Below are 17,745 nucleotides of genomic sequence, written 5' to 3' on the forward strand. Positions count from 1 at the left end.
CATGATTTAAGAAAACACATAACAGATGTGCACAGACAATATGATGAAGGATAATCGCATCTGAATGAAGTATTCTTTTCCTGGGTAACCCTGATGTGTGTTAAGCTGGCAAAAAGTAGGGAGGAAGCATGTTTATTTTAAACCAGCTCCATCATCAACGTACATAATTTATAAAGAGAATTGTTTTGTACTTTTGAGTGAAGAAATCCTGTGTAAAATGAGTACTTTAATATAAGTTAGTTTTCTGAGATAAAGTTACTTCTAAGATGTTAATAGCATTCACATTTAAAGGCCTAATCATTATGTTCACTACAAAGGGAATGTTCTGAGATTAAAATGCATTATGAGAATTTTAATGATGTGATTGCTTGCAACACAATTTTTACTTCTTAGAGATTGATAGCATGTTTATTTTAGAGAGCATCTTCAAAATATCTGGTGCTTTTTGGGGAGAAAATGAAGATTTTTTTTTAAATAAGCAATTTTTATAAAGATGTACTATATTTCATTTATTTTAATTGTGTGTGTGTGTGTGTGCACGTGTGAGAGCATGTATGCATGTGAGCATGTGTGTGGAGGTCCTAGGTTGATGTGAAATATTTTCTTCAATCATTCTTTACCTTATTAAGCCAAAGGAGTCGCTCCTGAATCCAGAGCAGATGGGTTCAACTACTCTGTCTAATAAGTTTGTTTCAAAGATTTCTCTTCTCCATCTCCTGACCAGTGGGATTACAAAAGGGCAGGCACACCCACCCACCTGGCATTTCAATAAGTGCCAAGGGTTAGAACTTCTGTTCTCATACTCCATGACATACTAGGTGAACTCCCTTCCCAGCCTTGGTCTCTTATTTTGGAGAACTGTCATAACATCAAAATGTTGTCATTTTTAGATCTTGACAAACTACTAGTCATTTCTAGGCAATGTTATTTATCAAAGTTAACTAATAGTGCATAAGCAGGGCATAGTACAGTTAGAGAGAGCTATTAATTTCCAGAGGTATGGTCATATCATGAGATAATTTGTCTTAAAAATAAGTTGTATCAATTACTGTATATCCTGTTTACTAATTTGGGACTTTTTTCTTGTGTTTTGAGATGAAATCTTTATATGATCCTTCTGGTACCTGCTGAGCCCACGCTGGGCTCACATTCTTAGTTCTCCTGTCTCAGTTTACCCAGTGCTAAAATTACAGGCACATACCATTAATCTTGGTTATTAAGAATAATTTTTAGGTGACAGAAAAGCAAACAAAAAGTCTTTAAGCAAAAAGTGTTGTAACTCTCTCTCTCTGTGTGTGTGTGTGTGTGTGTGTGTATTTATTTATATATTTATTTATTTTGAACTGGGAACAAAGCCTAGTCTTTCATTTGTGTTCTTCCCTGTACCAGTTATATTTGCTGGCATGTTTTATGTAATTCAGACAATATCCTCTACATCTACATAAATCCAAGCTTTAGAGGAAAATAGGAATATTTCCTTCATTTATATGCATAGATGCCTAGAGCTGAACATCCATTCCAAATCTGCCAGAAACTCATAACAGGACCCAGAAGAAATATAAAGTACAGATCAGCCTATGTTAAATGAAAAGATAGCAAAACTCTCAAAAACCAAAGGGTTCATAACAAATCCTTGTATCTTACTTCATGACTATTAGAGGCTACTTCTCACTTCTTTTGAGTGCACTTAGGCAATCCCCCCCCCAAAAAAATAAAACAACAACAACAACAAAACACTTTCTGGTTGCTGTCATAGCTGTAGAGCAACTTCAGGTAAAACTATTAGCAATATCTTTCCTGGCCTCAAAGTGACAAATCTCTCTTTCATTTCCAATTAATTAATGGGACATGGTCCCACTCAACTACAGTGGGAGAGACATGCAACCTCATTTTACACTTGGAACAGAAGGTTAGCTACTATTTTGGTGGCCATTGCTCATAAATGCCAGATGCATACTTTGGCTGGCTTAAGTTATTGTCCATCTTGAGTTGTGGAGTATGGGCTTCCCTGACATGTCACAACCACACAGAAAACATTTGCAGAAAAAAAAAAAAAGGAATACTTGAATACAATGTGTGGGGTGAGGGGAGGATTAACCTTATAATTAGCAATGTAAATTTTTAGTAAATGACCAAGATTATGATTCAGTGTGAGTATATCCTCCTGTGTAAATCACATTTTAGCTTCAAGATTAATTTATTTTTTTACCATATCTATGATTATAAGTTAACATTTAAAAGCTAATTTTCCTAAATCTTGATTTTATTCTCCTTGATTGCATGAAACTAATAGAGGTTTTCCAAAATAATATTTTAGGTTTAGATCAACTCTATCTAACACCCCCTGCCCCTCCCACACATACACACACAAAACCTAACACAAATGCATGGGGATGGACAGAAAATGTGAGAGGGGGGAGAGAGAAAGACAGAGAGAAAAACAGAGAGAAAAAGAGAGACAGAGGCAGATCTTGATTCACAGTAGCTAGATCATTTTGGTCCCCTAGCAAACTGCAGGATGTTATTCCCCAAAGATGTTCAGCATCAAAGGCTTTTTCCTCTTGGTTGTGTAGAGCGGATACTGCTTAAATCATTCAAGAAGAAAACTTACTGAAAGACCTCAAATTTACCCTCTGAAGACTCCACTGTCTCTTTCACATTGATTTTTTTCTCTCTTTAAATATAGATTTTTCTTCTTAATTAAGCAAGCCCTTAATTAATTTCCATTGTCCAGAGCTTTACAACCAAACAAAAGTTGTAAGTCAGTCTCTGAACTCCTATATAACCAAATTCCAAAGAAAGGGAACCATATTAGAACTGATTATATAATTAGATTATATCTAAGTATGATTATAACCATACTTAGAAACTGGTCTGTGGAATGAGCTCTAGTTGGCAAACAGTATCACATGGCACCTAATCTCTCAGGCTTTGGGTTGAACATATTATATAAACAGGAAATGTAGCATATTGGCTAGCTTCTGCCATCAGACATGGTATGGAAATGCGGATACCACTCATACTTTCAATGAATTCTCACAACTGCTAACAGACTTAATTCTATAATAAAGGTGATATTTTAATATGAAAACCAGTTAAATTGAGATACATAGAAATAAAATAACTAATCCAAGATCACTTGTTTATAGGAGGCAGAACCAGCGAGGAGATGAAATGGTGTTGTAGCTTTACCTAGCATGCTATACAATCAATCAGGAGTATCCATAAAGCATCTGTGCACTCATTATACTTTAAGTGTTCATTTAAACTTCTTTTTGTCAATAGTAAAACGTGCCTAATTCTTCAAATTTATCCTATCGGTATTTTTTCTTTTCTTTTTCTTTTTTTATTGGATATTTTATTTATTTACATTTCAAGTGTTATCCCCTTTCCTGGTTTCCCCTCTGGAAACTCCTTATCCCATCGTCCTTCCTCCTGCTTCTATGAGAGTTTTCACCCACCCGCACACCCACTCACACCTCCTTGACCTGACATTCCCCTATTCTTGAGAACTGGTCTTGCTTCTAAAGCACCTGTACCTTTTTAGTACCACCCAGATCACCCCATGCTGTAAACAGAAATGTATTTCTAGAAGCAAAATCTATACTATGATATACTACACTATGATAGCTTGGAGATATTTTTAGAAGCAAAGGCTATAAGAATATAATAATATATATTAATTTTCTATTCTTGACAACAGGGATAATTAGTAATAATAATATATACATGATGAATTGTTATTGAGTTCGTTATTTCATGAAAAGTAGATGTGTTAAATGTGATGTTTTTGCTGTGGAAAGTTTACCCACTTCTCTTTTGATTTTATAGGTCCAAAAGTACATCTATCAGAAAACCTGGTAACAATGCCTGCGAAACTTTGAAATTACTAGGATTCAGTAGCAAAGACAGTGGTTGGTTTGGGATTGATGACATTGTGGTGAGAACTGTCCAGGGTGGCTTGGTATCATTTGAATTATGCGAACACTTAGAGAGGTAAGACCACATGAAACAATCAGAGGTGACAGTGCTGTCTTACAGCATGTAATTAATGTGTAGGAATGGAATCATAAGATTATATTTTTTATTACTCAGATAGAAATGTAAGCTGTCTTTTAGGGTATACTTTAGAAATTCAAACCACAATTGATGTGGGTCTTCTGATTGCATTTCTGCTCAGGATAGCATTAAGTAGGGCTTTCAAAACACCTTGCAACATCAGTTTATTTTTATAGCTTTCTCTTAAGCCCAAAATAGTTTCAGAACAGCACCTTCATTTCTTAAATACCACAGGAGAGTAATTAACTGTTCTTATTATGCTCATCTCATAACTATTTGGATATAAACTGAATTTGTTATTTCAGTTCCTTCATTTAATGTCCTCATTTTCATGTTCTCTAGACGGTCCATTAAATGAACATGTTAGACAGTTTTAAGGGATATGAGGTGTAGATACTTGTAAAGAAGACAATCCCATGTCTAAAGATAGGTTTCATTTCATAATGACAACCTTACCTGTATGATTATCCTAAGCTGAATTCTGCACACAATGTGAGATGAGAGGGCAATTGAATGAATCTTGTGAGCAAATAAAAGAAGCAGAGAGATCCAGGGAAGACAGTGGAAGAGCTGGTTTTACTTGGATTTTCCCCAGCCTGGTGCCTCAGGGGAACTTTGGTATACTCAGTAGACAGCTTTGATGGTTCAACCTGGCAGTTCTTGTTTGTGGGAAAAGACTGCTTTGGATAAGGGCTTCTATTCTCTAGAGAATGATCAAGGATTAACTTGCCCAGTCTGGGATCTAAGTCTGTATCAGTTTCATGGGGTGCTGTAACAAAGTGTCACAAATTGAGCTATTAGCTTACGGTTCTAGAATACTTCTCATACAGTGCATGTGCTTCTTCTCATTCTGAATACTCTTTGGAATTACGCTAGTACTATTGAATTAGAGTCATCCTAGCTTTTTAAGACCAACAACATAGTAGGAACTGTCCTCTTCTATGATTGCAGTATTTTCTTCTGGACCCGTTCTGGGTAGCACACTTATGTTGATAGAGTACTTTCTAAACTAATGATAAAAATACATTATAGTAAATCCAAAAGCCAGTAACATAGTTGTTGATTATTAACATCAAGTATCATGTAGTGCACATAATTATATGTGCCCTAATTTCATACAGTTGGCAGGGCAATAGATTTCTCATACCAACACTGCCTCAAACGTGTAGGTAATATGCTTGTACTGTGGTGTCTTCACACCACAGCCTCACTAAGTGATAGAATTTCTTAACTCCATTATATTCTTATAGGACCACCCATGTACATGCTTTCAGTCACTGATTAAAATGCTACGGGATGCATGACTCTATAATTAAAACATGTGGGGCACATTTAGAGTTCAGCTGAGACAGGATGGTTACTTTAAGGATATGTTTTAGAGAGGGATATGATAGTACTCACTTGTAATCTTATGTAGAAAGAAACTTGAGGAAGGACCACTGTGTGTTCAAGGCTGGCTGGGCTCCATAGCAAGAAGAAACCACATGAAAATAACCAAAAGCACATTTCTGGAATTTAACTTGAGACCTAAGGAGAGATCTCAGTCAATAAAGTTCCTGCTAAGCAAACAAGAGGATCTAAGTTCAGTTCCCCAACATTCAAGAGCCTTAGCATGACAGTTAACATATGCAACTCCATTACTAAGAAAAGAGACAGGCAGATCTCTGGAACTCATTGGCCAGATAGCCTAGGAAACATGATGAAGTCTTTGGGTTCATTGAGACAGTCTGTCTCAAATAATAAGGAAGAGTAGGCTGAAGAGAAATACCTAACATCTAACATTGACCTCATTTTCCCTCATGCATGCACATACATGTGCCCACACATCCAAACTTACAGTTATATACACCCACAGAAACAGATGCATATAAAAACCACAGACAGACACACAGACAAAAAGACAGATAAAGACAACAAAGAGCTTAGTTGATGTGAACTGGTTTCTTGACTGCCAGAGTTTCCCTAAAATCCTTTATGAATATTGCTAATTGGCAATCAGAATGTTAGCTTTAAGTCAAAGTTAGTAAAAGTAACTTTTTCCTTGGGTCTATGGTGTCTGAATGTTTCATCTCCACTCAGGTCTTGCCTCTTTCCCTTTGCACAGGTTTATAGTTCTCCACCTGTCTTCCCCAGTGGACAATAGCCACTTGGTTTCTTTTGTCAAGTCTTTAGAGGAAGCCTCCCTCAGCACCACTGCCTGTGTTGTACTGTCACATCAGAAGGACAATCCTCATAGAGTGGTTATTTTAGCAGTACCCTCTAAGGAGTTAAATCTGGCACTGAAGAACTTATGCTCAGAAGGGTTTGGAGGACTTCCAGAATCATCTAGACATTTCCAAGTAAGAGAAGGAGAACAACTTCTTTTAAGGTTTACTGGAAACATATTTGGTTCAAGTAAGTATGAGGAAATATTCTTACATATTATACAGACTATCAGCCACAAATGTTAGATGCAGCACCTCAAACTTGTGTTATTAAAAAAGTTCTTCTTTTAGAGAATTTAGGGAAACATTCAGAGACTAATCTTTTTAGGGCTGTGTGTGTGTTTATGGAATGATTTCAGGTGGTATTATTTTGGGACAAGCCTTCTCTACGATTGCTTTCTGAGTTCAGACTAGCATCTCCTCTTCCTCATGACAACTCGTTAGCTTCCACTCAATAATATGAATATGTTTCCACACAGTAATATTTCTGGAGACACATGACAGATGGCTCCTCACTTATGATTTGATGTAAAATGGTTGACTTTATGATATACAAAGGCAGTACACATTCAAGCAGAAGCGGAATATTCTGAGTTTTGATCTTTCTCCAACTTAGTGGCTTCAGGAATGGTACTTTCTATGAAGTCACATCTCCTAGTTGGCCACCCAGTCTTGAGGGGAAAAGAACCAATATTAGGTGAAACATTGGGTTGCTAGGTCATGCTGTTAAATATGTGAAGTACATTGTGTGTTTCTGACATATTTTCAAAATTTGAAGTTTGTATGAAAATGATACTACCCAGTAGCAACTGTTTGCAACTCTTATGATAGAACTATATTACTGCCCATTGTACCTAAAACTACCTCCAAATTCTTTAATGTGTTCTACAAAGAGTCTAACATAGGTCAATGAACTTTCAAGAGATACGAATAAAAGTATGGCATGTAATTCTTTATTATAAATCACACACACACACACACACACACACACACCACACTTAATTTTACAGTTTTTTTGTTTTGTTTTTGGAGATAGGGTTTCTCTATGTAACAAGCCTGTCCTGAACTCGATTTGTAGACTAGGCTTGCCTCAAACCCACAGAGATCCCCTGCCTCTGCCTCCTGAGTACTGGGATTAAAGAAGTGTGCCACCATGTCTGGCCTTATTTTACATATTGTAAAGTATATTCTGCATTTGTAATGCTGTTTGAGGTACAAAAGAAGCTTAAAAATGTTAGACTTGGGTGATACACCCTGCAGACTTTTCATTCCTATGCTTTCCCAGTGTTACTTTTTGTCCCCATTTTAAGTGGCATTAAAATTAGAAATGATTGACTTCTAAGTTTGTGTTTTATCCATACTCCCAGGAAACAGTCTTCACTAAAATAAAACTTTATGTGACAATGAGCATGTCTCCATTGTCTGATGTTCTCTGAGCCTACGAGCTCCCATCTTTCAATGACTATAGAATAAATGAAAGATGGATGAGCATTATGAGGAAAAAGAATAGATGGTAGAACTGGAAAAGGGCCGGGGAGGAGGGAGTAATGGGAGGTAAGGAGTGAAAAAGATACACAACAGTGAAACAAGAGATGAAAAGAATAAAAAAAGAAGGAGAAAGAAATAGCTAAAACAGAGAGAGAGAGAGCGAGAACCAAATTTCATTGGTGGAATTGTGATTTGGGCGTTCTTTCTTCACCAAAGACTTCCTATTTCCAATTCCTTCCTCAAGTAAAGTAGAATGTCAAAGGCAAACTTATAATGGTGAGGTAAGAAGGAAAATTAAAGGGTGGATTTTGTGGGGATTTCTGAATCAGGAACCTTGCTATGCATTTGACTTGATGTAATACTCTCTGTGTATTTATAAATCAATATGCATATCATTGAATTTCTTATTCAAAAAATGACTCCAAAACTCTCATTGGAAGTGGGTAGTCTTGTTGGGTGAACCATGTAACACCCATTACCTATGATAGTACAGGGCAGTAAGAAGAAATTCTGTAAGTAGAAGTGAAAATAGAAGTCCTAGCACTGTACTAGTAATTGGGAAGATTGAATGAATTAATGTCAAATAAATTAATAAATTAATTGATGAATTTAGACAACTGTCCTTTAAAAATCTTCTGACCTACAGATATACCACACAGATGACTCTTTTTAGAAAGGTTTATAAGTCATAAACACTGGTCCTAGTCCTGAGATGAAATCAAAGAAATTTAGTTTATCTTGGTCTTTATAATTTGCTAGTCATTCATCAGGACAGAGATAGAACATGCTTTCATTTCAAGTCTGTTAGAGATATCAATACAGCACTTAAACATTTTGTTGCATGACCCTTAAGAACCTCTTTTAGGGCACAGAAAATGCTAGCAATTTCTTTAAGAAAGTTTTATGTAAATGATTCCTTTGTCTTACTCCTCATGTTTAGAAATGCTCTGTGCAAGCCTGTGTGCATTCAATATGTTCTCAGTGTCTTATGTCCTCTGGCCTCAGGAAGTGATTCTGCTATATCCACGGGTAGCATGTTAAATTAGTCATCCTTTTATCTACTCAGGAAAAAGCATCCACTATTATGCTTATTGTCATCTAGACACAAGCCAGAATAAGTAACTAAGGGAATATAATGCTTGTTAATAAGATGCACACTGCAGAAAGCCAAAGCAGGAAACATAAAGAAGGGTAAGAGTTACAGTTTTAAACAATGATCACAGAAGGCTGTTAAGTAGATTCCCTATCCATCTCAGGAAGTATGTCCCAGCCATAGTCATTACATGTCCATGTAAATTTTCTGTTGAGAACCACCAAATGCTGAGAAAGCAGGATTACAAGGCACGTTAAAAGACAGTGGGGGATGAATGGATCAGTTCAGGCATTGCAAAGACTGTGCCTGAGATTTCGTTTGAGACAGATGGATGGTCCATACTGGTGTAACAAGAGTCAAGCTATACTACAACTCTGTTGGGAATAAACTGCAAGGTGAGGGTTGAAGTGAAGAGACCAAGTAAGGAGACTGAGCCATTTCTGTTAAGGCCTTGAAAGACCTTCGAGGTACAAGTTGCGGATAGCAGGTCAGAGTCATAGAAGTACGCAGAGCCGCTGTTTCTCTCAGGATCCTTTGGTTCCTCATACAGCTAGTACTTTTGCTTCCTCATTTGCCTTTTCTAGTGAAATCACTCATTCATGTATGTGTACTTCCTTCCTATGATGTCAAGAAAATATATTTAACAATCATTTCTGAGAAAATATGTATTACTGTAAGAAACCTCCTGTTACTCACAAAATGTAAATACTTTTTTTTTTTTTTTTTTAAAGGCAAGTATTTGTGGAATGGTGATTGTTTCAATTCTCTGCTAGGTACTATGTGTCCTGTAGGTTGAGTTTGGGGAAAACCTCTCCAAAGTTCAGCTAGCCAAGGCTGTCCTCACAGTGAGAAATAAGTCACTTTTAATTTCTTTATATGTGTCAGAGAATGAGGAAAAAATACTGTTATTTCTTTATTTGTTTCTTTTTATCATAAAATGGTGGCCCTCAAAATATAGTGTTCTATTTTAGCAACAATACAAGGCCAACTATAAAATATATCATAAAAGGCTGTATTTGAGATTATGTACCTGTTACAGGTAAAGTCTCAAAAATTTTATCCCTGTTTTATTTACAGATGAGACTTTAGGGTTCCATTACACATACTACTAATTTTTAAAATGAGTTGACTGGCAATGATAGGTTTACCAATCCTAGATCTGAATTAAACCAATATAGGCTTAGCTCCACATCCTTGTATCCTGAATATTAATCATCATTTTTGAGCAATTATAAATATGGAAGGGAAAATAATGCTTTTGAAGTGACAAAAATGATACCTCTTCAGTGAAAGCCTACTGAGATCAAAGTTGTGCCATTTCTTTTGATAGATTTTGGGGTACAAAACACAGACCTAAAAGATGTTACTCAAAAGATCCAAAAATTTGAATTTAAAATTCAGATACATTTTAATCACTCAGAATAACATATTTAAAAACTAGTATAAAACCTTTTTAAGAACCCTCCCCCAAGTAAGTCATTCTTTTGTTTTAGAAATCTGCTTTGCTCAACTAGTTAGATTGCCAAGATGCAATCTTACACAAAGTTTACTCAGAGTCCTTTCTGTAACTGAGAACCATTCTATTGCTGCTTTTAACTGTAGTTTAGAAATTTACCAGAAGGCCTTTTAGCAGCCACAGAAGGAAAACAGAAATGTCTTCTACATCTTTTACTGAATTCTTCCCTTTGGGTGAAACAGAAAGCATTCATTGCGCAAGAGATAGCTAAGGGTCACTGGCTTTGTGGATTCTTGGAGAGTTGAAATTCAGTTTGATGTTTCATTGCAAATGTAACTTTTTGTTTGCATACAGATGCAGAATAACAGCATCCATTTTTTCCCTTTGCTTTTGTGGTGTAATTTATTCAGCATTTGATATATACCACGTCTGTGAGCAATTATTTTATTCATATTATGTAAGGTCATTTTAAAAGGTAATCTTAGAAAGCAAGTGTTATTTCTCCCATTTTAAACATGAGGAAGAGGAGGGCCTCAAAGTTCTCCAAGTGTGAGCACTGGGCAGACATTACCATACTGAAAAAATGGTGGAGGCTGAAGTTGACTCTTCACTTTTACAGTCCAAACATGCAACCTCAGTTGCTCCATCAGAGCTTCCTAAAGATGTGCTACTGTAACACAGGCATATCCTGTCAGAGGGCGCAGTAATATCCTTTCTGCTATTGCAATAGGAAGCTCTATAAGCTAGAAGTGAAGTTCTTGTTTAACAAAATTTTGTTATTTTCAACAAAAAGACTTATCTATGTCTTTGTTTTAAGAGCATCCACCAAATTTTCTTAATAATTTCAACAAATCTAGTAACTATTTCACTTGGAAGTTGTACAATAGCACTGTCTTTTTCAATAATTGTGGGAATCTTCTATTTCTGTGCTCTTTACTAAGAAAACCATTAACCAGGCAGTGGTGGTACACCCTTTTAATTCCCACATTTAGGAGTCAGAGGCAGGGGGATCCCTGTGAGTTTTATGTAAACCTGGTCTACAAAGTGAGTTTCAGGACAGCCAAGGCTACACAGACCTTGTCTCAAACAAACAAACAGAAAAACAAACAAACCACCAAAACAACAAACAAACAAACAAACAAAAAAGAAACTAAGAAAACCATGCAATGGTAGCCATCAAGCATTGTAAGTATGTGCAGAGTGACTGAGAAGTTGAATTATTAAAATACATTTAAACCATTTAGTGTGTGTGTGTGTGTGTGTGTGTGTGTGTGTGTGTGTGTGTGCCAGTGAGTTTATGGGGAGATCAGAGGACAACGTGCAAGGATTTGTTCTCTCCTTCTACTATGTGGAATCTGGGGATTGAAATAAAATATTCAGGCTTCATGGCAAACACCTTTACCTGTTCAGCCACCTAGGAGGCCCAGAAGTTGAATTTTTAAATGGTCTTGAATTTAATTTTAATTTACACTTAAACTGCCAAACGTCACAGGAGAATGAACTACTTGAATATCCTATGCGAGGCCATGGCAGTGTACACTGATAGAAACAGCATAGAGAAAGAGGAAATATGATTGTTGGAGAGTAAAAATAACTTTTTAAATATTAGGAAATGAATATTTTCAAAAGTTTCATGTTTGAAAACTATGAGGAGGAAAAAGAAAAGGGAAAATTATTAGTTGTGGAAACTTGCAGAAAAACGTGGCCCTGTGACAGAAGAGGAGTCCCCCTAGTAACGTCCAGTAACCTGCCATGGCTGTTAGGTTATATGTTCAAAAGCAACGATAGCACGCAAGACATTTTTACAATATTTGATAAATGGTATGTCACTGAGATTTCAGAAAATTAAAGCGAACCAATTATCTTACTAGTGACAAATGCATCTCGTTTTTAGGCAATGGGAAGGATTATGGGAAAGACTACAAGCTCATTTTTCACCTGCAGAGAACACCCAGGCTCGAACTCCACATCAAAGAGGTGGATAAATTCGGGAACTATAGCTGCCCTCATTATAAAGGCACCATTACAGTCTACAAAGTACCCAGAGAGAAGATTGTCCCCAACTTGGATCAAACACTTCATGAGAATCTTTATCAGTTTCCAGTTTGCAAATTGCCACTGAAATTGCCAAAGGTAAGTTAGCAGTAGTCTTCCTATGTAACAGCTTCTGTTACAATGAGTTCTTCAAGTAAATGGATGTAGAAGGTTACAAAACATAATAATAAATTTGATAAAGGATCAGTTCTAGAGTAATAGAATATGTATCAGGGTTTCTGCTATTGTTGGTGTTAGTTTTTCTAACTAGAGCAATGTTTGCTGATTGGTTCTTTATAGTATTTTGTTAATGAATGTGCACACAATGCCATTCATCTTCTGAGACATCATCTGAGTTACTGAGACAACTTTTATGAAAACACTGAGTGCATTTTAGACTACTTGATGAACAGAATCATTCTGAACATGGCAATAGGATCAAAATAACTTCAGGAAAACTGAAAATCAGATTAAATTATTTTCTAGACAAATCGAACACATGAAAACATATACACATTTTTTTTATTGTATAAGTAACTTATTTCCATGTAAGAGTATAGGTAACTTATATTAACAATGAAAAATAATGCTAAAAAATCATGTTATTACTGTCTTGCAAGAAAACATTTGTTACTTCTAAAGAAAGCTAAATTATTTTTTCTGTTTTTACCTTTTGTGTTTTCAATCTCAGCAACACATTTTCCATATACAGATTTTGTATGTTTTTTTAGGTGTCTCATATAGCCCACTATTCAGAAATTCCTATGCAGCTGAGGATGACCAACTCCCCTTGCTTAAATTCCAAGTGCTAGGAGTACATGTGTGTGAACCATCACAGCCAGCTTTTGTAGTCCTTAATTAACAAACATAAACTGTACTTCCGAAAAGGGATGTGCTCTCTTGTGCGTCATTATAAATCCTGAACTACAGAAATAAAATGTAGTCAGAAGCTATGTTGTCAAGAGTGGTCTACAGTCCACACATGGCTAGCCATAAAAAAAGAAATTTTGTGTCACTAATGATATATTAATGAATCTTAATTCGTTTATGATGATGAAATGGCTCACTTGTAATATTTTATTTGATCAGGTTAAATGTTACACAAATCAATTGTAATATGTATCTGAAATTCTGTTTCTGTGCAATAATACTTTTCTAAATGAATGTAACCTAATGGAATATGTAAAACATGTATATAAAACTGTATTATAAGATTAGACCCGATTAGGTAATGGTAAAATAATGCATTAATAGTTGTTTAGAGGTTGGAAATAGCATTGCCGGAAACTAAACACAGTAGATATTTTGTGATGATTACATTACCTTTTTCTCTGTCCATGGGAATGTAACCATTAGACACGAAGAAAAATCTGGCTTACAGCAGGAAAATGGAATGCGTTTTATTAGGGTGAGAGATTTAAATACCTTAGCAGAAATTCACATTTCAATTAAGGCCATTAACATAACTTCCAAAACACAAAAATCTTTTCAAGTGATTTTATATGCATTGTGTCATTAAATAAATCCTCCTAGAAGCTCATGATGCAATGCCGTTGTTCTTGTGTTACTGGGAGTGTGTTACTGGGAGTGGAGACAGTGCAGGTTCAATCCTGTTGTCCAGGATCTTAGGGCAATGTGTAGACGAGGGAATCCCACACAGAAAATTTGTTTGCCAGGTAGGTGTTCATCAACCTCTTCACGGTTGCCTCCTAAGCAGATAAAACATCTATTTTTTAGCCCAGAAAACAGAAGAGAAGTGCAGATAACTAGATTCTCCATAGAAGTTGTAGAAGTTGAAAGAACGTAGACAAACTACTGGGAAAAGTTAGCAAACAGCATAGCATGGACACCAGCCAAACAAAAGCAGCCTCCTCTGCACTGATGGTTTGAAGGAGGCACTGGGATTCTGAGCAGGAAGGCACGTGCTAGTCAACAATTGATGGTAAAAATCTGAGTTATGTTCAGGACAGTATAGTCATCTAAAGCAAGATCCACTCCCATTTGTGCATCTGCAGATTTGTCTCTATATTTATTTGTGATTTCTCTCCAGTCACTGTGTGTGTGTGTACGCCAGAGTGGAGGTCTTAGGAAAAGCTGCAGAAGTTGGTTCTCTTCTTTCTTCACTGAACAGTGTCTCTAGCTCTTATTTTGATGTTCATGGACATAATAATTGTGCATATATTGTCTGGGATGTAACTGAGTGATAGAGCATGTGCTTAGCATGTGTGAGGTTCTGGGTTCAATCACCATCCGCGGTAACCAAAATACATGTATATTTGTTAGGTAGGGTCTTTTTATATATGTATAACATGGGATGATCAAGCTGTGATAATTAGCATAGCCATCACCTCACACAATAATTATTTCAGATTGCCTAAAATGGAAAAATTTGAATGTAGGTCTGTAGTTGCTTCTCTAATGTTCAAGTCTCTGCTCACATGTTATTTGCTCTTCTTATTCCCCCATGTACTAGTCATTATTTAACCTGTAACCATCTTTGGGTTTATTTTGTAGTATTTAGACCTAGTCTGTCCTGGCTATGTCCTGTCCTAAATGATGAACCTGACGCAGACATGTTAGAGGGACTTCATATCCAGCCCCCATCAGCTTCCCTGAGGGTCACAACTCAGGGCTGTGGCACTGTGATATTCTCAGACTAGTATTTTAGCATGCAAACCCTTGCCTGTCAGAGTGAGGAGTTGATCTGGTGAACATATTAAGATTTGGAGTAGAGAATACCTATCAGGGCTGCTCTCTAGGCTGCTTAGTTGAGCACATATTTTTGGTTTTTTGTTTTTTTTTTTTCAGAAAGCTTTGTTGCTCTTCTAAAGCTATGGTGTGATTAGGAGACAAATTAGAGCGCAGTAGACCTTCCTAGCAGTAAGGCTTGAGAGTTTATTTCCATGGTGTCAGACAATTGGGAGAGAGATCTTATGTACAGAGAATGTGAATATGTATATGATGTATATGTGTGTGTGTGTGTGTGTGTGTGTGTGTGTGTGTATGTGTGTGTGTGTGTGTATGCACACATGAAATAGACTCAACATTCCTTTATCTGTATTTCCTCTGTGGCCTGTATGATTCTTCATAAAATAATTAGGTGAATTAGGCAAGATAGCTAACTTACAAGTTTATACAGATTTCCTCTGTGAAAGTTTATGTCTCATCACCATAAACATGTCATGAGATATTTTCCTGCTTTGACCTTGACACACACTGTTCACTCATCTGCCTGCTTCTGTTGCCCACCTCTTGTGTTTCTGCCTCAGTATGACATCTCCCAGGAAGCTGTCCTGACTTCACTCTTTATTCCAAGCTCAGTGTTTCTGACATGGACAGCCACAGATTCTGCACTTCATCTGTTGTTACAGCTACCACATTCCATTGCAATGCCTTGCTTACTGTTTCTCAACAGACAATTTAAAATTCTTTCCAACCGCACTGTTTTTTATTAGCTTCTGTGGAAATTAGTTTGACATTTTATTGGGGGATTACCAATCCCTGAGAAATACTGATACAAAATCCATTAGAGAAAATGATACATGCTCTACTCTAACAGCTGTTAACAGTCATTAGCTCTTTGGAAAGGGACTGGGGTTCATGGGTTTCCCCTGTATCCATGGTGGAAACCCGAAGAACCCAATCATAGCTATTGCTCATGTCTATGACTACAATGTCAAATCTATATGGCAGAATCTTACTGCACTCGTTCCCATTTTCTGTCTCTTAAGGATTTTTTTTTTTTTACCTCTTCTCTGCATCATTCTCTGGGCCTTCAGGTGCTTAAGTGTGTGCGTATATATGTGCAAATATCTTATTTAAGACCAAGTACTCATCTGTCACTTATTCTTCGCATTTTCAGTAAATATGAGTCTCTGCATTAATTGCCACCATCTTCAAAAGGATACATTTCTGCTGTGTGCTGAAAGCAGAACTAGTTATGGGTATAAATGTAATTATCTACTAGGAATCAAGAAAGGGGCATTGGGAAGAAAGCACTAAGGCAAGGAAACAATAAATATAGAATGAACAATAAATAGCAAAGTACACACAGTTTCAGGATGGAAAACCAATCTACCTAGATGGGATTGGGTAATTGATGGGGTTGGGAAGGCTACCAAAATCCAAAAGTAGACGTAGAAACATGCTGACGGCTATTGCTGTATACCTTTAAAAAATGAGTTTAAAAAGCTTGAAATGGAGGTACATTTCCTGTATGGGTGGCTATTCTGGAAGTATTAGGAAGTATGAAAATAAGACTAATAAATGGTATATGAATATGGTTATTCTGCTCCAAGCAGCCATACCAGATGCAAAACACCTTCCTATGAGTTGTTGGCCAGGAAGGTCTCAGAAACTCCAAAACAATACAATTTATTGTCAGTGTTCTTGATTGCCCACCAGAACAAAATGGTAAGACTCTGTCAGGGATGCACTACACAATTTGTTTAAATGACAGAGAGAATAAGATACAACTGAGATAGCTGCTAGCTGGGATCTCGCTCTCACTGTTTCTTCCCCCTCTTTATTTCCTCTCTTCACTCTCTCTCTTCTTTCTTGCCTCGCCTCTCCTCTCCTTTCCTCTCCTCTCCTCTCCTCTCCTCTCCTCTCCTCTCCTCTCCTCTCCTCTCCTCGCCTCTCCTCTCCTTTCCTTCTGGGAAAGTAAACTCATCTATAGCCTCACTCACTACACACCATGTTTGGTGCAATAGCGACATCACACAAAAGCTGCCTACTTTTTAAATAGTGCCATTACCACTACTATCTTGGAGATAATCAACTAAATGCTCTGTGAGTTCATATGAAGTCCTCTCCAAAGGAAAGAGTAAACACGGTACTATAAAGTTGATCACAAGCATGTGGCTAGAAAAGACATAGTTCAAGCTGGGAACACACTAGTGTTTTCCTTAAAGAAACATAAGCATGTTGTAGAAGAGCCTACACAATATTTCTGAATCTTTCTCCCTCCCTCCATTCCTCCATTCATCCCCCTCTTCCTCCTTCCTTCCCTCTGTCCTTCCCTTCCCTTTCCTTCCTTCTTTCCTTCCTCCATTTCTTCCTCCCTTCTTTCCATTATTTTCCATTCTTTCTTTATTTTTTCCCCAATCCATATTTCCATCTTTCTCCTCTCCTTCCCTCTTCTCTTTTGGTATCATTCAGGAGAAGAAACCTCTTACTGAGAGCTTTGTTTCTCCAATTGGGAAGACACAATTGACAATATAGATGCACACATTTCTTTACTCAACTTTACCATACAGTACCTGGTAGATACATAATTTTAGAAAGTGTTTTATGAATAACTAGATCGATGAGGTCATTTCTACAAGTCTTAAAAGTATTCAACCTTGAAACTTATCATCCTGAAACTACACCATCCCTTTAAAGATAGAACATGTTAAATATCTGCTTCT

The 17,745-nt window shown here is 36.7% G+C and overlaps 1 protein-coding gene across 3 annotated transcripts in view; it reads left to right on the forward strand.

Moving 5' to 3' along the window:
* Nucleotides 1–17,745, forward strand: part of Dthd1 (death domain containing 1) — a 77,110-nt gene that overhangs the window by 18,990 nt on the left and 40,375 nt on the right. For all 3 annotated transcript variants that reach the window (XM_076938514.1, XM_076938513.1, XM_034509448.2), the window contains exons 6-8: nucleotides 3,832–3,996; nucleotides 6,164–6,453; nucleotides 12,195–12,433. In XM_076938514.1, coding sequence (XP_076794629.1) covers nucleotides 3,832–3,996; nucleotides 6,164–6,453; nucleotides 12,195–12,433 — 694 coding nt within the window. The remainder of the gene's footprint in view (nucleotides 1–3,831; nucleotides 3,997–6,163; nucleotides 6,454–12,194; nucleotides 12,434–17,745) is intronic.

Source organism: Arvicanthis niloticus, chromosome 7 (genome assembly GCF_011762505.2).
Source record: "Arvicanthis niloticus isolate mArvNil1 chromosome 7, mArvNil1.pat.X, whole genome shotgun sequence".
Lineage (NCBI taxonomy): Eukaryota > Metazoa > Chordata > Mammalia > Rodentia > Muridae > Arvicanthis > Arvicanthis niloticus.